This window comes from Coturnix japonica, chromosome 1 (assembly GCF_054131305.1).
Source record: "Coturnix japonica strain WE chromosome 1, WE-NBRP24, whole genome shotgun sequence".
Classification (NCBI taxonomy): domain Eukaryota; kingdom Metazoa; phylum Chordata; class Aves; order Galliformes; family Phasianidae; genus Coturnix; species Coturnix japonica.
Genome location: NC_140663.1, coordinates 108284010 through 108310825, shown reverse-complemented (window position 1 = coordinate 108310825; position 26816 = coordinate 108284010). Strand labels below are relative to the sequence as shown.

At 43.3% G+C, this 26816-nt stretch overlaps 1 protein-coding gene across 7 annotated transcripts in view; it reads right to left on the bottom strand.

Moving 5' to 3' along the window:
* Positions 1 to 426: 426 nt before the first annotated feature.
* Positions 427 to 26816, bottom strand: part of PCYT1B (phosphate cytidylyltransferase 1B, choline) — a 42250-nt gene continuing 15860 nt past the window's right edge. For 2 of the 7 annotated variants that reach the window (XM_085530539.1, XM_015885783.3), the window contains exons 2-8: positions 18864 to 18963; positions 17373 to 17489; positions 14102 to 14253; positions 13159 to 13237; positions 9821 to 10029; positions 7611 to 7799; positions 427 to 3050 (exon numbers count right to left, since the gene is read on the bottom strand). In XM_085530539.1, coding sequence (XP_085386665.1) covers positions 2844 to 3050; positions 7611 to 7799; positions 9821 to 10029; positions 13159 to 13237; positions 14102 to 14253; positions 17373 to 17489; positions 18864 to 18963 — 1053 coding nt within the window. In that variant the 3' untranslated portion in view covers positions 427 to 2843. Of the gene's footprint in view, positions 3051 to 3640; positions 3964 to 7610; positions 7800 to 9820; positions 10030 to 13158; positions 13238 to 14101; positions 14254 to 17372; positions 17490 to 18863; positions 18964 to 26816 lie in introns of those variants that run through there. The other 5 variants (XM_085530560.1, XM_015885793.3, XM_085530569.1 and 2 more) reach the window with 3 other exon arrangements.

Genomic DNA, 26816 nt, shown 5'->3' with positions numbered 1-26816 from the left:
ACCATCAGAGGAAAACAAACAAACACAAATCTCTGCAGCTGCTGCGGTACCAGCAACTTCTGTAAGAAGTTGTTGAGGCAGACGGTGCAGGGTCAGACTGACCGAGCTGCAGAAGAGCCGAATGCATGGGGCGGTGTCAGGAGCTGTGCTCTGTGGCTGCTGTTTGCTGCTGCAGTTCTGCAGGAACCTGGTGCACCTGTGTGCTGTCCTGGCACACACAGCACCACAGCTGCTGCCGGGGAAGGATGTGAGAGAGGTTCCTGAGAGCAGCACTAGGATGTGAGCGGCAGATGTTGGGAAGGTCAGGGGGCATCTGTGGGGTGTGAAGTGTGGGGGTACAAAGGATGGAGATGACAAGTGCTGTGCTGTCAGTGGGGTTGTGTTGGTGTGCCCAACGTGCCATAAAATGAAGGTGAGAGGCAGAAATCTCTGTTGTACACTGTTTATTTTTCATGTGGAGCTTGGCCAATAAATAGGACTGAATTAAAGCAACACTCATGAAAAATAAAAGCCAACCATGACTCAGAAGTGCAAAATGGCCTTCCACGTGTCCAAAGACAATGAGGTTCTGGTTTGCTGGAGACAGCATTATGGATATTGGTGTCTGTACCAGCAGGGGAAAGGCTTCGGCTTATTGATGTCCTCCTATGTGGGAAAAGGAAGCCTGGTACAGGATATGGCTTTGTCACTGGGTCGCCACCTGGGACTGAGAAAGAGCTTCTGCCAGGCAGAGGTCGCTCTGAGTTTCTCTCCAGCCCCATCTACATGCTATGGATGCTGTCTTCCACCCCAACCACTGACCGATGGCTGCTGAATAGGGAGCGTTATGAAATTAAAACCAACAGTAAAACTCAAGAAGAAAAACCTGCCCACCTCCATTGTGTTTGGACATGGCTCGTTGTATGAACAGCACCAGTAGCGAGCGGACAGTTCCCGTGGTGGAGGAGTGGTTTGTGATGGGAAGACTTGAACTTGCAAAGGATCAGAAAAACTAACGAGTGCATCCCAGGTATGAAATTACAGTAACAGGTTGCCTAAGGCTGAGAAAGGTCTCAATTGCATCATCCCACCAGGTGTGCAGCTGAGCTCACTGTGGCTCTCCTCATGCACTTCCTCATGAAAGCAGCATTCGACCCGTTCCCTGCTCACCTCTTGTTGCAGCTCTGTGACGGAGGAGCCAGCGGGGCTCCAGAAGGCAATGAATGCCTTGAGGTGGTTACTGGGTCCTGTGGTACTCGGGGTTGTTTGGCAAAGCATTCCCCAAGACACGTCATAGAAGCATTAAGATTGGAAAAGACCACTGAGGTCGTCTAGTCCAACCATTGGCCCATCCCCAAGCCCATTAACCACATCCCTCAGTGCCACATCTCCATGGTGACCCCACCACCTCCCTGGGCAGCCTGTTCCAGTGCTGGGGGACAAGTGCCAGCTGAGGGGCTGCATGGTAGAGCCAGGAGGAAGGCAAGTCAGTTATTTGCCAAGCTGCAGGCGATCAGAGTGTGCATCATGGAGAGGAGAAAGCTTCCTTAGTGCTACTTCTGTAGTTCTGCTTGGGGACTTAAGTACGTCACAGCAAGAGAAGGAAAATCCCAGTGCCTAAGCCCACTTTGAATCACAGAGTCAGAATTGTTTGAGTCAGGAGGGACCTCAAAGATCATCCAGTCCAACTCCCCTGCAATGAACAGGGGTATCAGCAACTAGATCAGGTCGCTCAGAGGCTGGCCCATCCACACGGATAGGGCCCACCTCGTATCAGCAGTCACTGGGGCCCCATTAGCTGCCTGAGGCAGCCTCATCTCCGTATTAGGGTAGAGGAATGGCCCCAGCACCCCATGCAAGGACAGCTTGTCTGTGGACACATTTGTTCCAGACTGTCACGTGCAATTTCTTTGACTAGATTAGCAGTGCACGGGGACAGCAGCACTGCTGGGATTGCTGCAGGGTGATGTCTGGGAGCAGTGGGGTTTCCAGGAGAGGTCAGTCTGTCCCTGGGCAGTAGGACTCCACATATGTTAGTACCAGTCAGCAGCAGCAAATGCCAGTCCTCAGACCAGATATTTCCCACTACAAGAAATTCCAGCTAGGGTGCTCTTCGCTTACTTTCTTGTCTCCAAAGTGCAAACCTAGGGAACAGAGGTTGTGATGTAGCTGTTCAGGCACTAGGAACATGGGAAAAGATTTGATAAAGCTCAGGGTGTTTCTACAGCCGGGATCTTTACATATGCCCAGAACAAAGGCTTGGTCAACGAGCAACATTCAGCAGTTTGAGTGTATCAAATGAATTTCTATCTGCTCAGCTGGACAACTCTCCATTTCAATGGCATGATTGAAGGTCTGGGGTGGATTTCATTCAGAAAAGAAGGTTTATTTCCTGTTTCTGAATGTATTTGCTGCAGCAATGCCCTTCCTTTGCGTGCTGGAAGAGCTCTAGGTTGCAGGGTCCGATTTCTCCAACTGCAGCTGTGTGCCCACATGTTGGGTCAGGTCTTTGGAGGGCTGTGGCTCCCGCTCAGCTTGGTACCCCCTGATCTGGCCAGCCCCCAGCAGCAGGAAGCAGCAGCACATGGACAGGAGCTCACTCGCAGGCGGATGCTATTCTGCCAGTCCCTGGCACTGTGACAGGCAAATGCTGCCGGTGAGGCCTCCAGGCACTGCGAGGGAGCGGGGATGGGATACGCTCTTCCTGAGATCTCCCTTGCTGTGCTCCAGTCCATTTCCAATATCTCCCAGAGCACGTTCCCTGCTGTCAGAGATACCCCAGATGTTTCTCACTCTTCTCCCCATCCAGCGGTTGAGTCCGTAGCTTGTTCTTCTGTCTCATGGTTAAAAAATATATCCGTATTTTATTTTTCATCCTCGTCTCCCTCGCTCATGCTGCTGAGGGAGGCGGAGGCAGCTTTAGGAGAAGAGGGTGGGGAGGCTTTGTTGAAGACCCATGGAGGGGATGGTGAGCGGGATGGCGAGCGGCCTCGTGTAGGGCTGCTGGTTGGGCTCTGCCGTGGAGAGAAAGCCTGGAGCATTCGGCCGCTTCGCTCCTGGAACATCTGCTTCTGCAAAAACAAAGTGGGAAGGTGCTCTGAGTGAGACACCAAGACAGGAAGGGGCTGTGGGCAAGAGGGGCTGCTCTGCGTGGTTCCTCACCTGGGCTTAACACAGGACAGACCTCTGCTCTGAAGCACAGCCCCTTCATCCCACATGTACTTCACCTCTCAAGCTGAGCTCGCAATAAGCTGTTTTTTGACATGACAAGACTTTCCTTCTAGCAAGGACAGCCTTGGTATGAGAAAATTGTATACTGTTTTGTGTTAACCAGGGGAGCCACCTTGGGCTCATTGTAGATGTGACAGTCATACCGCCTCACAAAGCCAGTCCCCTGCCTGACCTCCAGGTACCCCTTGTTCCCAAGACCTTTTCTTCTTGGTGTGCTGCACAGGCACCTGCCTTCTGCTCAGCCACCTGGCCAGCACAGGCCGTTTATCCTTGCTCCCGTGTCAAGGGCAACAGCCCAGTGCCTGCCCAGTATTGTCAAGTGCTACTCCTGGTACCTGGAGTGTGCACAGCCCAAACCCTTAAACTGGGGGCCACGGTGGGTATGTCAGAATTCAGACATCTGTTATAAGAGAAACACGCGCAGCCTGTATGCTCTGCTTTGGGCTTTATTGTTGTTTGCTTGCTAAAGTTGAGTGAGAACCTGCCATAGCTGGTGGGGTGGAAACAGACCAAATTTTCAGGCAAATGATCTGCTACAATAAGGCAAATGCTGCTTCTTGTTAGTGCTGCTGTGACCTTGCAGTAAGGCTCTGGGACTCGGTTACAGGTGACAGGGCTTGTACTGCGCAGCTGCCGTCGGCTTCATGCTGAATACTCAGAATCAGAGTGACTTATTTCTCCTCTTGGAAACAGGGAGCAAGAACTCTCAGTGTTGCTCGGAGTGGCAGGAGTCGGCTCATAGGTGACGCTTAGCTGGAATGGAAAAGCCATCCCCAGCAAAGTTAAGTCATCATTCAGGTCTGAGAGCCAAACACTTGTGCAGAGATATGTTCTGGGTTCTGGGCATGCTGCTTAGGCTGCTGAAGGCTTTCTTAATTTGAGGTTACATTTTGTTCCTCGTCCCCTTCCCACACCTGCTAGTCCCTCCTTTAGATGCTAATAGCTTTATGTCCTTAAATTATGGTGCTCAACACTGCACCCAGTGCTGGAGGTGGGGCTGTGCAGCACAGAGCAGAGCAGGACAACCCCTCCCCTCACCCCATGGCAGTGCTGGGCTGGGTGCACCCCTGGGCACTGTTGGCCCCTCTGGGTGCTGGGACACACTGCAGGCTCAGATTCAACTTGCCACCAGCGAGAACCCCCAGATTCCTTTCTGCAACGCTGCTCTTCTGCCTCTCATTCTCCACTTTATATGTATGTCCAGAGTTGCCCCATACTAGGTGCAGAATCTAGAACTTTCTGTAGTTAAGCATCGTGTGGCTGGTAATTGCCAACTGCATGTTCAATTTGTGAAGATCTCTCTGTAAGGCAGCTCCTCTTACTTCCGTATCACCTGCAAACTCACTTAGTGTGCATTTGAATCCTGCATCTGGACCATTGATGAAAGCATTGAAGAAAACTGGCCTTAAAATGGAGCACCAGGGAACCCCGCTAGTGACTGGCTGCCAGCCCCATGTAACCCCAGGCTGAAAGCCTGCCCTGTCAGCCAATTTCTCACCCAGTGTGTTGGTTTGATTTAGCCTGTTTCATCCACTGAAATGAGGTGAAATCAGTCCCACTGTTAGTTCTGTTTCTGTGGAGCTCCACGTGTGCCATTAGGGGCTGCAGGCCAGGCCGTGCTGGGGAACTCTCTCGAGGCAGAACAAAAGTTTCTGTGCCACATTAATCGTCGTCGTTTGTGACCCCTCTGTGACTCCCTCAAGAAACGCACACAGAGAATTGTGCAGGTGAGCTACATGATAAACGAGCTGCCTACAAACGTTCATTCTGACATCTGACACCGTGACCTTTGTCAGAAGCCGCTATTTTTTGTGGGTTGCGTGGCCCTTACTTTGAGAAAATTGATGCTAGCACAAAATGCATTATAATGACTATTTGTGAAATAATAACAGCATATTAATGGAATTCAAATTACAGATCTAGGGATCTACCACACCCATAGCGATTCCTGTACTTTTACTGTCAACATTAAAAGCAACATCTAACTAACAGTGATAGGGCAAATTAATGTTAATAACAGTTTTGACACTAATAGCAAGTTATCGTTATTTTAAAAGTCTCTCCTGCCGCAAAGCTCAAAGTGATGTAAAAAAGCCACACCACCTCTCAGCTCACTGTCACTGATGCTTTTCCCACAAGCGTGCAAGGAGACTACACTCCTCTGGACTCTTACTGAGTTTTTTCTTAGCAAAGGTCTCCCATTGCATTAGATTTCCCACTGTGTGGTCTGGGCGTTAACTCAGGACATGGTGCAGCATCTCCCCCATAATCTTTGCAGAGCAGCTTTTCTCTCATAAGCTGAATTAAGTACAATGTTTGTCACCGAATGGTTTTTAAATGAACTAAATGTGCAGTTCAGAGTTGGTAGAGCAGGGGAATAGGATCAAGGCTTTGAACTTCTTCCTGATGTACACCCAAATGCATCTTATCTCTTGTGGATTTTGTGTGATGTTTGCATTGGTTTGATCTGTTGGTTGCATCTCTTTGTTCAGCACCTATGGCCACAGGACCACACTGGGAACACTAACTTGCAAACAAAGCTCTTTTTATGTGATGTGGTCAGTGCAGGTAGACCTGGGTTCTTCATCAGAAGAGTTTGTGGTCTGCACTTCCCTAAGGAAAGTGATACTAGCAGTGAACAACTGGCCTACAAAGGTACATCTTAGACTGGGACATGCGGTGTTCAGAGGGCACCTGCCCTCACAAAGGACAAATGTTGCTGTAAGGAGATGATAAAGATGCACTCTATGTTCTTAAAACCTTCCTATAGGCTTTTCTCTGTTGAGCTGTAATCAAGGAGGGATAGTGATGGTGAAAACTCCAGCAAAGGGCAGCTTGGTGGCACCAAGTTCTGATGTAGCTGTTGCATGGGCTATTTAATTCATCATCTCGACATGGATTTGTTTATAAACAGGAGCTCTACTACGATCCTTTCAACAGAGTGTACTATTTGTAATGGCACGTTGTTCAGTTATAGACTGATAAATGTAGGATGAGGGAACACTGTGTGTGTTGGCTCTTTACAAATGTTCCAACAGTATCTGCTGCATCACGCTCCTACTAAACTGCTTTTTTTCTGGCATGCTGCCTCTGTTGACGCTCAGTCTCAAACAATAAGCCATAGGCAGTTAAAGTTGTGCTCAATTCTCTTGTGAAAGGTTTGATTTCAAATAAGGAGGGAGCTGCTGACCATCTGCATGCCACGGTCTGAAAATTCACCTCCAAAGCATCCTGCTGCTCTGCTGAGTATCTGTCTTGTTCTTACTCTGCTCTCCTCAGCTTACTCTGCACTGCTTGCTTCTCTCCTCTGTACTTGCAAAAACTTCCTCAAATGGAGCAAAACCCTTGCTTGGAGCTTGCAATTAAAACATGTCTGAGATAACACCAGTACTGACGGGTTTGGCTGGGGCCTGGGCTTCCACCAGAGCACGTTTGCATAGAGAAGTTGCTGGAAAAGGACTGACTCCCAACAAGAAGGGCTAAGAAGTTCTGCATTAACAAATGATAACTACTGCATTCAAAAGAAGTTTTGTTCCTGGATTCAAGGTAGCAATGGGAAGTATTACCAGAAAACAAGGCTTCTGAATGTCTGACAACTATCAGAACTGGAAGATGAAAGCCAGGTCTCTTTTGGGACTCTGTTTTGCAACCAACTCACCACTTGTTGCAGGATTTTAGTTTGAGAAGGTGGTGCACTTGGATTTCTCCCCCAAATGACAATGTTACAGCCCCTTAACTACTGTTCCAAAGCACCAATAGATCCTGGGTAAATGGGGTCTGTGGAGCCAGCACTTACCGAGGAGACCTTCAAAAGCGCTTTAGTTTTACCTGAAAATTCACTGCAGTCAGTGAGATGACCTGGTTCACCAGACATGTATGAGAATTTCTCAGTACTTAAAATCAATAGTTCTTACGACTAGGAAATCTCATCTACCGTTGAGTGCAGAGGATGAACAGAACAATTAAATTTTTAATATTCCCATTTCTCTCATCAGCTTTGGTGTATAGCTTATCTCTGCTATCTTTGTGGTCTTATTTAGTGCTAAAGAGGAAAACAGACCATACGAAATCTGTTTGCTTAGAAATAAGCGGCTGTTAGGCCGTGTGGCTAAATGTAGTATTGCATCCGCTATCACAACTTACTTAATGACAGGATATCTCACTGGTTAAAAGAATATCATAAGCAAAAAAGAAATTGTTGCAAAGAAGCAACAGGCATCGCAGATCCTCCTGCTGCAGTATTGGCACGCATTACTGGATTCAGCAAGCAGGTCTGGCATTAGCCTACTGTGCTGGCTTTCAAAGTAAACACTGCAGCAAAGGAATATGCTTTTGAATCTGTGATACAGAGAGTAAATAAATAACAATGCTCACAGTCCCTGGGATGGCAGAATACCTACCAGGGCTCCGTCAGGTCCAAACAGCTCTAAAAAGTTGCCAATAAATTCCCTGGACTTTTCTTCCCATTTCTGAATGAGGTCATGGCTCTTCTCTTCCACCTTGTTCACAAATTCTTTTGATTTTTCCTCTACATTCTTCACTTTTTCTTTCATTTTGTCCACTTGGTTTTGAAAGCGATATTTCTTCTCCTGTTTAGAAAGTGTAGGCAGTGATTAATATATTGGGACTTACTTGGGAAACATTATGCACTGAATGCAAAGAAGAAAAAAAAATCTCATTACCGTATCTGCTTTACATATATATACGCATTTAATGTATCTGTAATGAAGCACAGAAAGTGCATGTTGAAAAGACTATTTTATGTGATTACTGTGTTTATTCCACTACATCACTCTGTATGTGTTTGCAAACTGAATGCACTCTGAAAATTTTGTGAATCTTGTCAAGATTACAAGTGAGAAATGAACAGTTCAAACTTGGTAGAAAGCAAAAGAAAGTAAACTTAGTAGAAAACAAATGCATCCTCCTGCTGACTTGCCAGCCTGGATGTTGACTTGGTCCCAAATGCCCCTAAGGTCAGACTTCTGCAGAGCAGAAGGAAACTTCTATTCACCTCAGAGCCTGGCAAACACAGGAGGTTCAGACTGACAGAAAAGAGAGCAAACATTGCTTAGTAGCCAAGACAGCGAAAGTGAAGATACTGTTAGAGAGCCATTCTTTGGCCACACTTCTAAAATACTTTAGGGCTTTTGTCCTGAAATGTTTCTGTGCTCCTCAGAAGTACAGCATCCAGAACTAACTAAACCTTTGGCCCTGAAAATAGAATGAAAATCCACAGCAACACAGCACACTACCAGATTTCAATTTCCTCTGAACTTCGTTTAATTGTCCCTTTAATTTGCTTTCCATATGCATACTGCTTAGTGCTGGGGGGGTGAGGTTATTCTAGTTCTTTGCAGGCTGCAGGACCAAAGAAGATTATTAAAGTCCAAAACAGCCTAACTCAGTTTGCACCTAGCGGGCAGCCTTCCATTACCTAGGAAACCAATGCTTTTCTGTCTTGGTGAATTCTCATTTTTTGTTTTGAAACACAGAAAGTCTCTGGTGAAAAGCAGTATTTTTGCATTTAAATTACAATAAGCTACAATAATCAAATGTCTGAAAGGACTTCAGAATACATGGGTTTGAGACTGGGTGAAGCATAAGATATGTAACGGTATCTTAACCTCAGAGCAGTTAAAGAATGCTTCCAAGAACCCCCAAGGCATCCAGCATGCCTTCATTTAATGGATTCTTGCAGTAGTGACTGTTATGGGTAAAATACTTAAGGCAGGATTTTTAGAGGTGTAAAAGACTGAGAAGAAACACCGTGAAATATTTATGCCCAGTGTGCTGTAATTTATCTGCCAAACTTCAAGATAAGAAACAAGTAAACAAAATCCTCAAGAAATGACACAATTCAGTCATTCCTGAGGGGGCTTCCCAGCTCCAGAGGAGGAGGGGTAAGGCCCCCTATGATCTAGCCCAGTCACGAGGAAGATGTCAGTAATCTAGGTTACCTCAAGGCCTTAAATTGGGACTTGAAACAGAAAATAAAGGGAAGTAGCTTTCATCTTTGTCCCTGTTTACTGGAAGGTAAGGTGCAGCTGAATTTTTCTGAGCAATCCTTCCAAACAGCATTCTTGCCCTACTTATGCTCTTATGCTATGTATTTACTTCCTAACACATTTCCTTGTGTTTTAAAACCTGTTTTAGTCTTCTCTAGTTATCTCAGGGATCAGCATTTTTGTTGTTTCTTTCTTTATTAATCTTGTCACACTGCAGAGAAAGTTTGGATACCAAAATCTTTGCTTTCTGTGCTGCCTTCTTGCAACAGGAATAAAGAAACAGTTCATTTATGGGGTCAGTGTTTGAGAAGACAGCAGCTGCGGGGCTGGTCTCCTTCCTAGTATGTTATTAAGTCATTTACAGCTTAAGAAGGGACAGAAGCAGCAGCTTTGTGAAAGCCAAAAATGAAAATAAAGCTGCTAATTACTAAGAGTAATTAAAACTACTGTCAGCTTACCTATTTCTTTTAAATTAAGTTCTTCCCAGCTCTGTCTTCTCTTTCTAAAACATTAGGGGGAAGATTCATTTTCTTAGCCTTTATGGTACCCTTGGGGTCCTAGGAGAGAACATTTCAGAAGCAAACGTAGATCAAAGTACTTACATTTATAAAACTAACGTTCAGCTCTTTGGCGGTGTATCCTCGTTGGAGGTTGCGCCGGGCATACACATCATAGTCCCGGACAATCCTTGTGATTATATCTGATGTTGAGATACCTTCAGTTCTCTGCGTTGGTACGAACATTCCTGAGCAAAGTGGGAAAAGAAAGCCAGCTGGAAAAGCACGGCAGGACCAGGCACTGCGGCAGGTAGCTGAGAAGGGACACAAAAAGCCTAACCAAAGTCAAGACACTTGCAATTCTGGCCATCTTGTTCCTAGTTCTTTCATCTTGTTCCTTTGTAAGAGGTTGCTGTACGGTTCATTTTCTCTCAGTCTGCAGGAAGGCTAAAACTTCCCCCCTGCACAGCGTCAAGTTCTGATGAAATTACCAGACTGGCAGAGGCTCCTGAGTCAGCCCTTTGCTGGGGGAAGCAATTAGCTTCCACTCACACTGCTGAAAGACCATCTGCTGCTCTCTTGTGTACTTCTACTCTCCCCTGCATTCCTGTGTTGTTCTGTCTGATGGTCTTTGTTCTGCTAAGTTAAAAAAAACCCAAACAAACAAACAAAACCAGTCAGACAAACCACTGGCCAAAACCACAAAGCAGCTTCAGGCAGAAGATGTATATTCTGCATTACAAAATACACAACTACAGTACAAAAATACATTGGGGACTGAGGCCATCAGGCCCTCCAGCCCCTCCATCATGTATATCTAGCTACTAAAGTGGTTGCATTATCACTCTCCCTTCTCTAACTAACAAAACTGGTAGTTTATTAATGCTGCATTGTTTTCTTCAATAGAGCTGAGGAATGTATTTGTTTTTCACTGTTCCTCATCAGGACAGGATCACTTGATCAGTTAAAACAAGTGACAAAGGCAGTAATGCCAGCACACCTTGCCTTCTGAGTTATTTAGTGCCACCAAAAATGACTACTATCACTTAACGTGTAATTGCAGTATTAAGCTGTTGACAGCAGAGAGCTGTGAGTTAAGACTATAAATAGTTTTGCAAACACATAAAAATAGAAAATAGTGCTTTGTCTTAAAGAGCGCTACAGCTATTGATCAATTAATCCTTGCGTTCACTTTAGAAGGCGGGCACTGCTAGCCAGTTTCACAGGGTTAGAAAAACAAATGGGGAAGCAATCGAGAAGCTTAGCAGCCTCTTGTGACTAAATGATATTTGATATGTTTTCCTTCTGATCTCTAATTAGTATTCTCCTCCAAGTTAGATTATTTTAATCAAGAGCAGAGAGGTTTCCCCAGTCATGCTTTTCAGGCATGCAGCAGTCACTCAGGAAAGTATTTTTGGAAGCAGTGACACCCGCTTTAAGCCAGAAGCTTCTATAAATAGGAGCTACAAGAATTCATTAACAGAAGCCATACTTTACTCTTGCTATGCCAAATGCTGAATTGCGTTCAAGTGTCAAAAGCCACTTTGTCTTCAGCCCTTTTACCTTTTCTTACTGATTTTGCTTTTATTTGCTTCATATGTTAAACCAGTTCATGTTTTCAAACCCAGCTGTTTACAGATGGGCAGAGGTTTAGTCAGCACACCGCTGCAGAGCTCACAGTTGTTCATATGCCCTCTCTTACATCGATTACGTAGGGAAATAGCAGCCCATGGAAATCTATACATGGAGCTCCAAACCTTGCTTTTGCTTCTCTGTTCATTAACAGCTTGGTGTGGGAAAAAGGGAGTACTGAAACTAAGGGAAATGCACAAATGCTTCCACAACACTGTTCTATTTAAAACAAAATACCCTAGGGGAAATTCACTATACTGATAATGCTATTCTGGAATGTTGGGACCATTATGTTATTAGATCTCAAAACTAAGGTAGCATTATTCCTGTTTTACATCTAATGATGTTCAGTAACACAAACTTGAAATCACTTCTCCAGCATCCTTCAGCGATGGACCAAGGATAGAACACAGCTCCCTGAAGTTACAAGCTCACATTGTGTGGTGCGACAGCAGAGAAGGATGTGTCAAGTTTGGGTGCTCTATAGCTCAGTCTGATAATAACAGACACCAAGGCCACCTGTCATGTTGTATGGGGGACGTGGCGCCTCACAGACCTAATGCAAAATAGCTTTCCGGTCTGCACCTATTCTATTCTATTCTATTCTATTCTATTCTATTCTATTCTATTCTATTCTATTCTATTCTATTCTATTCTATTCTATTCTATTCTACCCTATCCTATCCTATCCTATCCTATTCTACCCTATCCTATCCTATCCTATCCTATCCTATCCTATCCTATCCTATCCTATCCTATCCTATCCTATCCTATCCTATCCTATCCTATTCTAATGTCCCAGCCATATCATAGGTATGCTTGTTCCACTGCGTAATAAAGTGAAGTGGTGCAGGCTCTGAATCTGTAGAACAGCAGTTCCCAGAGGACAGCTGTGAGTCCAACACCACAGTGACATCTGCAAGTGGAAAAAGATCAAGAACTGCTGCTATAAAAAGCTTATTTGTACAGCTCGGGTCAATACCTGCTCTACTGCTGTCATTGTATAGCTGGAGAATGTCACTTTGTGCTACAAATTATCATCAGGCAGATTTGTTCTTGAATTTCTTTAAGACCTGGAAGAGGACGGATTCTCCATTGTTCAAAGCAGCACTTCCAGAGAGAAGTGTAAGAAAGAAATAATCAGTTCCTCCTCCCGCACTGTTCATTTTGCCAGAAGCAAAGAGTGGCTTAACAGAGTCTGCTTAGATCAGCTTCCATCAGCTTCCATGAACTGAAGACAAAATCGTGATGACTTCAGCTTGTTCACAATCAACGCAATAAGGTAGTCAACCAACCTGCTAAATGGTCATGCTAAATTAATTACTCTGGAATTGATTTAAACCCTCTGCCAGTGTAGTGAAAAAACCCTCGGTGTAAATCAGAAGTGGATCCTAATGACTCCTGCAGGCCTACATATTCAGGCCTGTTCTATGTCAAAGAGTCATCAGTTTGTTTACCAACAAGCCGCTGCAGTTGGCTGGGCTGTTATGGGAACTGAACTCATTTCCATCAGTTTAGAGCTCTCACTTTAGCCCCCTGAATTCATTAAAGACAAAAAGATGGGACTATTTTTTTTTATGGCAGATTTGAATGTTTTCCTGGGAGCTACAGCAGGAATCCAGCACAGGACATCCTTTGTGGTTTTGCAAAGTCAATCTTTCTGCTGAAATCAGTAATACCTGATTTTAGATTGTGAGAGAACATGGTGTTATCTCTGCTGCTTTTCTCACAGCACTTGTGGTCAAAAGACAGTAAAAGAGTTTGAGCTGAGGCTGAATATTAAGGTGCTAGAAGTGTGAAGTTGTTCTTACCTGCCTCTTTTATGTGCTTGTATACATCATCCGAGCCAGCAGAGGAGTACGGGATATCATCGTGGGCTACAAAGTCAATCTGCCAGTGAATAGAAGAAGAATCACATGCCAACATCACTGAATTTTGGTTCAGTGAGGGGTTGTGGAGGATCAGCTCTTGACTTCAGCTGACTTTTTTTTGACATTCTCATCCTAAAGCCATCACCTAGAATACTGCACTAGATTTAGGCCTGAAACTGCTAAGTTCTGTGGTAATAATGAAAGAACAGAAAGCTTGTCTCTAGAAGCACTGTCATTAACACACTGCTGTGGCTGTCTGTGTGATATTCTGTAGAAAACCTAAGAGAGCTGCTTCTGCTACTGGAAGAACTGGGTCAAGTGGCAAAGCCGTTATGTGCAAAACTATGGAGGCAGGATAAATGACTCTGTTTCCTTAGAGCTGTGTGTGTAGACCAACCATGCTGTCCACTCAACTGTCAGTGATGTGGGCACCAAAGTACGTTCAGTTAATTATGCTTTTGCTAAGACGCGCTGCATGAAGATAATGGTGCGTAAGAAATTATATTTCTTTGAATTTCTGGCCAAGTATTGCACCTGTTCACATTAATAAGAAATATGTCTTTAATTCAGGACTTTAATACAATTTCAGTCGTTATATTATAACTTTACTGGTTCATGATCTTTCCTGAATATAAGTGCATGAATGATTCTTCAGTGCTATTTTGCCATTCAAAAATCAGCCCAGCATACCGAGGAAAAAACATAAGAGAAATAGAGCATTATCTGACACCAACTGAGGGCAAGTAAGGCATGTACCTAACTTTGGTGACCAGAGGGAACTGAACTAAATAATTTACTTCAGCTGACACAACTTCACACGCTTGCTGTTTGTCTTCAATTGAGAGTACATACAAGGGAAAGGGGGATAAGAGGAGAAACGTACCTTATGTTTCTCAAGGAACTCTGGTGTTAGTGTCCAGGGTGCATCTCTGATGACCTCATCCACATAGCGACAGTGTCTGAGGGCTTCGTATCTCTCCGTTTCATTCATCACAGTGAAGCCTTTGAACTTATGAGTTAAATCATCACTGCAAACTAAAATATGGTAGTATAATCAAAATGGCTTCACCTGCTGTAGAATTTGCACGATCAGACATTTTTCACTTCCCATAATTACATTAAGCACTTAGTTATCATCTTAGCTAATTCTGGGGGGCTCCAGGGCCTCTGGGAGTTCAGCTCATGGTTGGCAACTACAGCCACAGACATATGAGAGATCTTCCCTTTCTGGAGCTGCAGCCAGTACCCAAGTGAGATACTGCAGGACAATTCACGTGATACTGTTGGCACAAGTGAGGCAAGTGAATCCCACTACAAGCAGAGATTTCAGGGCTGATGACGCACAGCGCTTTAAAAGTAAATGGAAAGTGCAGTGGCAAACTACACGTGTCACAAAATGGCTGAGGCAGGAAGATACCTGGATACCTAATCCAACGAGCCCTCCCTGGAGGAGGACTGAGTACAGCAGGACTGCACCCCAAAGATGGAGACCCCACAGCATCCTATTCCAGCTTTCAACCGCCCTTGCAATATAAAGGTTTGTTCTTACGTAAACAAAGTTCTAAATGATTAATTTGCCCACACAGCTCTAAATCACAGAAAAACAGTTTCTCATTAAATAAGCACTGATAGAAAACAAGTCGGTTCAAATTTTACAGGAATCTGTCCCTGAGTTTAGCTTTGACTTCAGCAGACTTCATAGAAACAGAAATAAGGCTTATGTCATGATCAAAGGGGGAACTGCAGAAGAAAACCCTGTGGAAAGGACTGGGAGAAGCCGTATGCTCTAGTGGAGAGGGTAGAGCCTGGGAATGCATCTTTAAGTTTGGATGTGCCAACACTATGTCACATTACTTTTAAAATGAGGAAGAAGCACCATCCATGTTACTGGAGGACTATAAAAGCTGGACTCATATAATGTTGCATAAGATGCAGTGGCCTGTCCCCACAGCTCTAACTCTGTCCAACATTATAGCTGCAATAGTCATTTGACTCCCACGTGGAATAATTTGATACCCTTTGAGTTGACAGTATTTGTCCTTCACCACAGGTCAAACCCATGCCTTCGCATCTCACTTTTCTATGACACCTGGGCAAACAGTAAATATACTTGACAAATGATAAATGCAACGTTATTAGTGCCACAGAGGCATGTGATAGCAGCCCAACTGCAGCACTTCTTTCCAATTTGAAAACATCAACCTATCAGACAAGGCTCTGGCAAAGATTAAGTCTTTTTTTGAGATTTAAAATGGATGTTCTTGATGTATGGTCATTAAGGACCTATAAAGTAGGAAAAATGTAAATACCCTGGAGTTCAGGCAAAATTCAAAGTCAGATAATAATAATATATATGTATTTTAGCCAGCTAAATGCTCTCTCTCTTATTACACCTTTTTTTTTTCATGCCTGCTGACAGGAAATTTAATGGAGAAAATGCACTTGCAGTAGGAAGACTTCTTTCTAAGACTGCATTTATATTTACAAACTTTATATAATCTTAGAGGTACCCTCTCCCGGAAGAAAGGGTCTACTAAAATTATTGGGAAACAGTAATTTTTGCTTGAATTCTGTAGAAAGGTAAGGTTTCAATTTTTAAGTACTACTTGTACATATAGAGTGCAACACAGGATGTCTGTATTTCCTTTTAGTTCCATCATCCTGCTCTAGTGAGTGATTTGGGAAGGTATAAATGTCCATCAGAAACATCTTAGCTCCAAATAATTGTTTTCAGTGTAAGAAATAAAAGGGATTGGTTGTGATGCACAGCAACACAAACGACACCAGTGCTTCTGCAGCACAAACTGTACGTGGGTGTGGAAAAGTGCCCATTCTTTAAACATGCTAAGGCACTGCATTGCTGGGAAAAGGTACTAATGAGTTCTGGCTGCTTTGTCTTTCACTCCAGAACTAAAGAGAGCTACACTATGAAATTCAACAAAGATGCATTTCTGCCCCAGAGCTTGTTCCCTATCTGTGATTCTGTGATTTCACCTCTCTTCCTCTTAAAAACAAGAACAAAACCTACATAATTTCCATTTTTTAAGCTTCACACTCTTCACACCTTTGCACCTCCACCAGTTTCTTCTGCAAACTATCTGGATCAAGAGGGAAACAAGATGTCCTACATTTTTCCTTGGTAACAAAGGGATGTCACTTACCTCCCAGGAAGTTCCCTTTGAACTGTCACCATTCATAAACTTAAGAGTAAAGCTGAAGATTGCATTTAAAAGGAGATTTTATTTTTCTCTACAATTTTCTTTTTTTTTAACCTTCCCTCTTTCTAACTGATTTGGAACAAAGATGCAATATCATGTGTCTTAGAAAGTGTCTGGAGGTTGCGTTCACATTCTCTTTATTGTTTCTATGAATGTCTGAGCAGCTGAATATTGTCGTGCAGTATTTCTGAGATGTATCTCAAACTCAAAGGTGCAGGGAAACTGGAAATGAAATGTATGTCTCAGGGCCTCATGAGAACAGTGCCTGCACAGCCAGCTGGGCAGGAAACAGCCACTCTCCAGTGACTTCCCTGGCATATACCCACTGCTGAGCATCTGTTAGCAAGCCACACGGCAAAAAAAGAAGAAATTAGTGGAAAATGCTGAAAAGAATGTAAATTGCCTGGGGACACTTGGGAGCTGAAAAATATGCTCAAGTCATGATCTACACTTAGGTCTACAAGAACAGGCTAGATTCAGCTCCTCAGCTGATGGTGAAGACTGGGCTCACACACACAATACTGACCCAGCAGCCAGAGGATGTGGGCTGTGCCTGAATGGCAGAGGGACTGAAGAGCCAGAAATAAATAAGTGGCTGATCTCATTCACTCATCTCCATCTTTGAACAATTTTGAGTGAATAACTGAAAAAGGTAAATTATTCATGTGGAGCTATTCTAAGCTCAGAGTCACGCAGACACCTGCTTTAACTAGAATGGGAATTGTGCCTGTGCTGCTGAGGGCAGAATTTGACTTTTACTTTAATTGATGCAATTGTAAGATGTAAGTCAAGGCAAATCACCTATAGAAAGCCCCCAGAATGAAAGCAGCATTCAAAGTCATAGTGCATTAACAGCTGGGGGTGAGAGCACAGCAATAACTCTAATGCTGAAGCACAGAAGCAAAAATTTAGTGCAATAAATTATTCTGATCTTACCTCCTACTAATAAGTAGCTATTTGGGAATAGAGTTTTGGCTTGCATAAGAGCTCTAGCATGGCCAGAGTGGAAGAGGTCAAATATCCCATCTGCATACACTCTGACAGGTCTGTCAACTGTGGAGAAAGAAACACAACGGTGATTTTACAGACCCCAAACAAGTTTCACTTAATTCAGGTGAACAGGTTTTTGTTCCCAGATAAGATCACTGTAAATATCTACTCCGGTTCAGATATTCAAAATTCTCCATGGGTGAACCTGTGGAGCTTTATCCTGCTTACTGCTTCTTCTCCTCTGTACTCTGCTGTTTTCTCCCAAACGTAGCCTATTTATTATCATCCATCATCCCCGTATTCTAATTTAGCAAAAATGTCATCCTCCTGTCTCATTCAGAGTTCCACCATATGTCTTGTTCTTTTCCCTCTGCCTTTCTAGACAGTTCTGTCTTCTGGATTTTTTGATTTTTTTTTTCCCTTGCTTTTTACTATTGCTTCATATTTTCTCCCTTCTAGTTTGTGGCTTTTTTCCCCATAACTCACCTCTTCCACATAAGCACTTCACTGTCCTCTGATTACTGAGCATATTTTTTTTTCAGTCTTACACCCGCTATCACCCATATGTAACTCCTCCTGTATGAAACCTCCAGCAACGGCCTTTAGGCAGAAAAGGTAAAACGTACTTTACCAGATTACTGGCCTGACAGCTGTGCCACACAGAAGTTACCTTCAAGCAAAAGGGCAGCAGAAACAAGAAAAACAGAGCCCTCATATTCATGGAATGTCCTTCAGTGCTATAGAGAGATGTCTCCGCTATCATGACATCCAGGAGTCCCCAAAAATTTGAGAACACATGATACCATGAACAACTGACTAGAAATCTGGTATTTACTCCTCTACAGTGGATCTGCTTACATACTCTAGAAGCTTATTTTAAGTATGTAGAGTAAGTATGCAAAGGTTACATAATACTCCTGGAATTCGGTGGGGCTGAAATATTTATTTGGGACTTTCTGTGAAATTATTCTGTTTCTCCAGCCCAAGCACGGAAGTGAGCCTGGAAAAAATGTTCAGACAGAGCTCTCAAATTAAGAATGTCTTCTTTACAAAGGGCAAACGGTCTTTAATTACGGCCACTTAAGGTTTTTATGTGGTCAGCAAGGGAATCGGTGAAAGAAACGCCAGCGGTAGCCATTACACAATGCAATTTTCAGGCTGTCTGGAGTGGGCTGGCAAGCCTTCCTTCTGAATAACGTGAAAGCATCCATGACAATATCAAATTCTAGCTTGAAACATTTTCTCCTTGCTTCTCTCTAGCAAACAATGAAGGTTTTTTAGTCACTGGTTTCTTCCCTATTACCTAATAGCACCAGATATCAGGCTGGCCTCTCTGCATCCAAAGAGAAGGCAAAAAGCAAGTACTGATACATATCTGTAAGGGAAAGCCGGTGCTTTGAGAGTACCCATGGTCCTGCTGATATTCTCTACACATACCTGGTGTTCCCAGGCGGGCTTGTGCAATGGTCAGCTTCTCATGGGGTGCTCGGCACTGACAGCTTGTTTCATCTGCAAATGGGGCAGGTGCTGTCAGAGTCTGGAAGGGAGAAAAACACAAGGTCAATTTGTTTTGTCATCAAGGAGTCAAAAAAGAACCACTGACCTGTGCCAGAATGCTCTAATCAGGCTAAATGCTGGTGTGTTCCCTAAGGACTTACTTATGCTTTTTGGCTACAGTTGAGAAGCTCAAGCATTCTGACTTGAGAGCAGGCACAGAACTGCTTTGTCTGCAAGGCAAAGACAGGTCTGATGGCTGTAGGTCCTAGTAGCTTAATCTTTGGTTTGGTCTCAACAAGTCTAAAGGCCCAAAATGTGTTTTGCTATGTGTAAATAATGAATAACATATAATAAAGCTAATTGGAATCTAGAATACTACAAATGGGCCAGCTCCTCACACGTAACTGTTTTTCCAATTGATAAAACACCAGTACAAATGATTGGAACCATATGCTGTTCTGCTGTGTCTTTAGTCAGAATCTCAGGCACCTTTGAGGAGCCATTCAAAATAAAGCCTGGATTGCAACCAGAAGTCCTACTTAGCCAAGCTATCGGAGCTGCAATTCCATTTTCTGACATGTACTGTAGTAGTACTAAAACGCTCGTCAGAGCACAATGAGGGTCTGAAGAGCTTATAAATTAAAGACAAGAGAGAGAGTGAGGACATGTGAAGAATGACGTGATGTTATCTGTCAGAAAACCCTGACACAGACTTTATTTTTCTGTTCATGCCTATGCAGGAAGTTCTCGGCAGTAAGAATATCAGGTATTTATTATCTGCCATATGGTCTGATGTGAAAAAAAACATGCTTCCCCTTCTCTTGGCTTGCCATCTCTCCAGAATCACAGAAACAACAAGCTATCATTAGCCAACCTCTAGGTTGCTCTGTTTCTGTGAGATGAGGTGCTACTTTGCTTCCACCACGATTTAGCTGGGACTGCACAGCCCTGCACCACTGCTTTGGCTTTGACGGTAACCATTTATGCAACGCACAGCTGTCATTATAAATTAGATCTGTTGGTAGTAACAGAATCTCTCTTCCTGTTTATTTACACTTTTTTAGCTTTTAGATACTGAACACTTAATCACTGATCATTTATTTTCTTTAGCATGACCAAGATGCTTAAACCCAAAGACATGCGGGGCTGAATTGCTGCTGACCTCTGTGCTCACTGTCTTGTTGTGTGCAAAGGTCAGAGGACAGAAGTAAAACGACAGTAGAAAGTGATCTATAAGAATCATTTTCAACTCTTCTCTCTTGGGGAAACAAAGCAAATAGTATATCCCAAAGGCACTCAACCTTTACATATATATGTATGTACATTTTTCCTTCTGTTTTTCCTTCCCCTTTTTCCTAAGATCAAATACTGCTGGAAATCATCTGAGATCACATTAATATGTTGGTGATGAAAATCACAGTTTCCCTGCACAGAACAAGGTTAAAAACAGAGAAACTATGCCAAACTCTGCACTTCTGCCTGGCTTTCATGGAAAGGAACTATTCAACTGGCCACCCACGTAGCACAGCATTACACATAATCATATAGTGTGAGCTCCCTCCTTTATTTTCTAAATACTGTCTTTTCGCTTCTGTCTTTGCGATCCCTGAGCACTAACCTGTCTTTTTATCTCCAACCAAGGTCAAGTTACACAACAGCCCATAGAGCCAGGTTCGTGCTGAGATAACGAGGAAGGCAGAAATGTTAAAACAATAATGGCTATGGTCTGCGGCCTGCAACTGGTAATCAGATCCTGGCTTGGCAGAGGTTGTTTCCTTAGAGATTATTTGAAGAAAATAGGCCTGGTTCACAGCAAGATTTTTTTTTTTTTTCCCAGGCAAACACAGTGGGGCTTTTTGTCCATTTAAACACCTTGATGACACCAAGGTTTTTCTTTCAGCCTCTGCTAAATGGAGAACAACCTCTATGAGCTTCCCATCAATCCAGTTTTTGTAAACACTCCTTGTTAAAGCTCACTTCATGACCAAGGGCTTAGACCCAGACTTGTCCATGCTTTCGCTACTCTGTGACCACTCAGACCCTGGATAAGAAAATGCATTACACACAGCAGGTTACAATCAGCCAAATTCTGTCAAAGATGGAATGTATAAATGGAGAAATGGATAAATAAAGCGTGCTGTCAGATCAAGTCAAACACATCAGCAGCTCCCAGTTAGTGCATATAATACTATTCCATTTTCTCTGGCCTGGAAGAGACGTCACAAAGCTTAACAAGAACATTTTCTGAGTAAAATAAGATCATTTGGTTTGTCTGCAACGGTGTAAGATAAAATATTTCAAAAAGCGATAAAAAACTAGAAATAAATTATCAAGCGCCTTTCCACTTTTATATAATTACTCCTATCTTTCCAATTTCTTGTGAGTAATAACTGGAGCTGAGAGAAGAGATAATCTATGTAGCAGCCTTTTCATTTTGGGTAATCCATTAAAGTACTTGTAGACGTTTGCTTCAGTTCTGTTAATAATCAGATGGTTAGACAAGTGTACTTCTGTCTTCTTCTGACAGACTTTTCATCTGTGTCTTCATTATTTTCTGGGCACTTTCATTTTGTAATTAGCCAAGCAAGTCAAATTACCCTCATATTTTGGACCTAAAAGGGAGGAGATTTAGGTGTTAGCTGTTAGGAGGAAATCCTTTACTCAGAGGTTGGTGAGGCGCTGGCACAGCTGCCCAGAGAAGCTGTTGTGCCCCATCCCTGGAGGCCTCAAGGCCAGGTTGGATGGGGCCTTGGGCAGCTGAGCTGGTGGGGGGCAGCCCTGCTCACAGCAGGGATTCAGGCAGTGTGGGCTTTATGGTCCCTTTCAACTCAAACCATTCTGTGTTCATTTAATGACTCTATTGTTGTGAGCTTTAACAGACAGAAACAGAAAATCATTTACATGGTGCTCACACTCTGGGGTTACCTGATGCCATAAGCACCTGATAACAGCAGGGAGACCATACTTTCATTTAAGCAGTCCAAATGCCATGTCATTGCTGTACGAAGTTCACTCAATTTCAGTAAAATTTCCATGTAAAAGCCTCAGATAGCTTAATTTGCACTAAGTGTGTTAGCAGTCCCCAAGTATAACTAACAAGGCAGTGAGAGTGCAGGGCAGTAGGTAGCTCTCTCCAGCTAAACTCCCTTCTGAGTCAGAATACAACCACCGAAGAAATGCCACATGACTACTAGTAGTAGTTCATTTTCAGGTGTATCTTGACACTGCCTTTTTATTACCCCTCTTCATAGCCTCTTAGGCTACCGCAGCCATTTAACTTAGCAGCAATTCAGCAGATAAATATGAACAGCTTATGTTTCTAATGGATTTAAAGGAAAGTGGGAGGTGTTTTTTAGAGGAACACGAGTCAGACCACTGAAACAACACCTAAGAAATGTGAACACCTCTACATGTATTTTGTTTACAGTCTGTAAGAGGAATAACTAGTTGTGTGAATGGTTTGTGTATTTCTTTTTATTTTCTTCTCCCGTGCAGCACTGAGGAAGACAGAAATATTCTTGAAGATGGATGCATGTAGAGTCATCCATACGATATGGCATCTGCCACTGTAGCTCTGTCTGCAGGGTAACCACATGCAACGTATGTAAACAGAAGGAACCATACTTCTTAAATCTTTTATTAACACAGCCACGCTACCTTGTTACCACACAGCAGACAAAAGCACTGTTCCCTTGATAGAGAGAACTCTTCTATGTCACCAAGGATTTGGCCAGCAACAGAGGTCTAAGCACATTTCAGTCTTGAAGGAGTATGGCCAGACAGGGAAGCTCCGCAGAGCTGTGCTTTGTAGGGCCTGTGCTTTACTGGCAGGAGATTCTGTGGGAGGTACGATGCTGCAATCTCCTTCCATCTCTGAGGCAGCATTTAAAACAAATAACTGATTTTACTGGAGCAAGTCACGTGGGTAAGGTCTACTCATATGAAGAAAGAATATTTAGGGAACCTGCTCCTGATGTTAGCAAACAGTAATTACAGAGCAGGAAACGCTGACATCGCCTTTAAGGAACATTTGCTGAGGGCAAAACGTTATTGAAACTCTTTAGGAGGAACTAAAAATACACGTAGAGCTTCCGAAGCATAAATGCCCTTTGCTAGTCAAAGGATTTCCCAACTAGGTCTTCTCCTAGAGGTACGGGGAGTGAACAGTACAGAAAATGAAAATCCTGCTGTCTGATGTATTCATTGCCTTCAGTAACTTTGGCCCAGACAGCCGTAACTGAATGTTATTGGCGGGTGCCCTGAGGTAAACCTTTCAGAAGGAAAAAGCTCCAGTATCAACACATGAATCAAAAGAAAATCTAGCTTATTCTCCAGCAATTCTGCTGACTCAAAGAGGTGGATCTAAAAAAAATAGGCCAAACTAACCTAACAAAAATAATAACTTAAAAAAAACCAACAACTCTGTTTGCAAGCATTCCAAATTGCCTTATTCACAGTTGCTTTTTTTTCCTGGGGCTTTATCTTCAATTATACTTTGCTTGTCATTAGTACTAAGTCAGTCATGATTAACTGTAAGATGTATTTACAAATTAGAAATTGAATGATAGCAGAAAAAAAAAGCTTCCACTGCCTTCTCGAGAAGCACACTGATGTAAATGTGTTGCACAGATGAGGAAACTAGTACAGCAATATTCTACTCTAATCTTTGCAAAAGGAGAAATAACTTTGTGACACAACTCTTGCATGACAACCACAACTGCTGACCAAACTGGAACACAGTATTTAGAATTAAAACCTCCTGCAAGGGCAAGATGCATCCCAAGTTAAGCAGAGCTTGGGTGAATCATGAAGCACCTCCACTACTTGAACGCTAGCCAGGTGTATGGGAAATTGGTAATCACAGCCTGAACCTCTGATTAATCAGCTGAGGCAAGTGTCGGGTCAGCTGTGGGAGCACAGGTGAGGGTAATTCAGCTGTGCTCCCAGAAGGGGTGGAGCTTGACTCCACCTCCTCTAGACCTCATTTAAGGGCTGACCACCACTAAGGCAGCATCTCTCTTGGAGGTTGCTCCCTGGTGAAGATTGCCTCAGCATTTCCTAGTGAAGGCATCCATATTGGTGAGTTTTTCCTTATAAATAACCTTCTGAATATCTGTTATCATCTTTGTATCATTTCACCTTATGCTAGGAAAAGAAACAAGCGCCTCTGCAGTTCACAGATCTGTCCCCTTCCCCCCAGCACAACTGGAAGGAGTGCTGCACACAAGCAACCCAGGTACTGCAAGAACAAACTGAAGCTAAGGCAGCGTGCAGTCTCTGAGCCTCGATCCTACTGCCTTGCTTGACAGAGCCTCAAACTGTCAGGGGTCTCTGACAGGAGGAAGGATATGCAGCTGTTCAGGACAAGGAAGCATACAGTTTCATCAGCAGGGTGCTGGTTACCAAACTGCAGCCTGAAGTGGCCATCATAAAAGGAAGACACTGCAACCAGACTGCAGAACCCAATTGTCCGTCATGCATTTGCAATTAAAATCTGAGCAGCAGGTACAACAGACCCAAAACATGCAAGCTCTGCTCCAGTGCCTTGTGTTTTATTGACCAATCCAGAAACAACTGATGTTGGCTCATATTTTTTTCTTTAACTTCTATTGCCTGCTTCTTTAGTCACCTGCATTAGTGTATATACCTGATGTCTGCCTAAAAGGACTTAACTTCAGGTAGGCAAGAGTTAATCTGCTGAAATCAGTTCAGCTGTAGCTGAGACCATGGCAGAACTCAGCCCAGTATTCAATCTCTACTTGTGTTTCTACATAAAAGTACTTAATGTCTATCAATTATTTCACGTCAGATGTAGGGTAGCTTATATATATATATATATATATATATATATATATATATATATATATATTATATATAATATAAATCGTTACTCAAAATAGAGCTATGCTGCAGTTCCCCAGCTGGAACACAGGAGCACCCTGGGATGAACTGTTTCGCCCTAGGAAGTGCACTGGGCTTTCGTAACAAACCTCTGACTTATCTGGTGCTTCTCACAAGAGTTTTTTTTGCCTTCTGTCTCCATGCATGCAGGATAGATGGGCAAGCTACCTGGGAACAAAGCAAGCACACACACAGACAGTTCCAGCTCCACAGTAGCAACAGCTGCATAGTTTAAGAACTCAGTAACATTCTCCCCAGCTTCTTCTGAAATTGCATTGCAAAGAAGTATTCGCCAACAAGGAATACAATGCACAGCGCTGGCTCCCTGTGCTGTGTTTATGGGTCGCTTACGAATTCTGCCAAAGAGCGTATCTGTAGTTCAGTGTATCTGATCAACATGGATTGCAATATGTTTTTGCAGAGACTGTGGCATTCTGGACTGTATACCAAATGTGTGTTCTTTGATGCGGCAAACACAAATTACAGCAGATTTCCGGTGCTTACAGGCAAGTTTTTATTTATTTGTTAACTGTGGTGAAGATTGCTACGTGCCCCAAGTACAAACACTGGGCATGCTTAAAGAGTTTCTGCTTTTGTGTAATAGGAAACGTTTATGAAAACTAAAATTAAGCCAGAGCAGAAACAAAGAAGGAACTAAAAGGTACTGGATCACATGAAGTCATTTTGGGTTTCTCAAATGCCAAGCTTTTCATGTATACATTTATGCTTAGTTCCAGTTTGAAGTAAACAGATGGCAGACCCCCTAAGTCATAACATCAGATGAGAGAGAGCAAACACATGGGATGCTTTGAAACCACAATAAAAGCCCCTAAATTTGGCATCAGCTCCTCTGGTTAAAATTGTACATATATATTAGTGAGATATGAATGGTAAATACGAAGATATATGGAGGAATGGGAATCTAGAGGAGACTAATGCTGCCTTCGCTGTGCTGTCATTTCTTCTAAAATAAATCATACAATAAAATAAATGGCTAAAGCAGCTGATACCTCAAATTACATGAAAGCCGTGTTCTTCAAATGTTCCTAAATCTGATTTTCTAAATTATTACAGATTCAGTGGCCCCAGGGTATCTGGTGCCTAAGTCCTACGGATTCATAAGAGCTTGTAGCTTCTGAATCTCAAGTCAAGGCAGTAGAAGGAAGCTCAGGCTCGGGAGCAGTTGCTTGGGTTGCCAGGGTGAACCTCAGATAGCCCTGATGCTTACAGTGCCTTGGCAGAACATGTTTTATTTGCCATATGGATAGGTCCAAAGTCTCCTGCTAGTCTCTGCCCTGTCAGAAAAAAAGACAACTAGTACAGTATTTGCACACAAGGTGCTGATATCATTTGCTGCACAGGCAAATGGGATCCGGCTTCAGCTTGAGATGTCTGAGAGTAGCGTTCTGTGGGAGCACGGATGTCACACAACTGCAAACAGCCCGGTGTTCTTGGGACTACATAGCCAAGGAAAGAGCAGACACAGCAAAAGCCACCTACCTGCTCCTTTAGGTCATCATGGCTATTCATTATTTATGGCTTCAAGTTGCACCAGAGCAAGTTTAGGTTGGATCTTAGGAAGGACTTCTTTACAGAAAGGGTAGTTAGGTACTGGAATAGGCTCCCCAGGGAGGTGGTTGAATAGCCATCCCTGGTTGTGTTTAAGAGCCGTTTGGATGTGGTGCTCAGAAATATGATTTAGTGTAGGGTTGTTAGAGTTAGGGTACTGGTTAGGCTGCGGTTGGACTTGATGATCTTCAAGGTCTTTTCCAACCTGGGTAATATTCTATGGTTCTCTGATCATGCAGATAGACTTTAAAGTGATGAAAAAAGTTCCTTAATTCCTTGCTGGCCCTGTACTCACCAACATCCCTGTACACACAGGCCAATTTGTCTTCTCCCCTTTACTTCATCTTGGCTAATTCAGGTTATTGAATTTCTTAGGATTCCTTAAGCTGTGCCTAACTTCCCCCAGCTGTTGCAGAAAAGCCT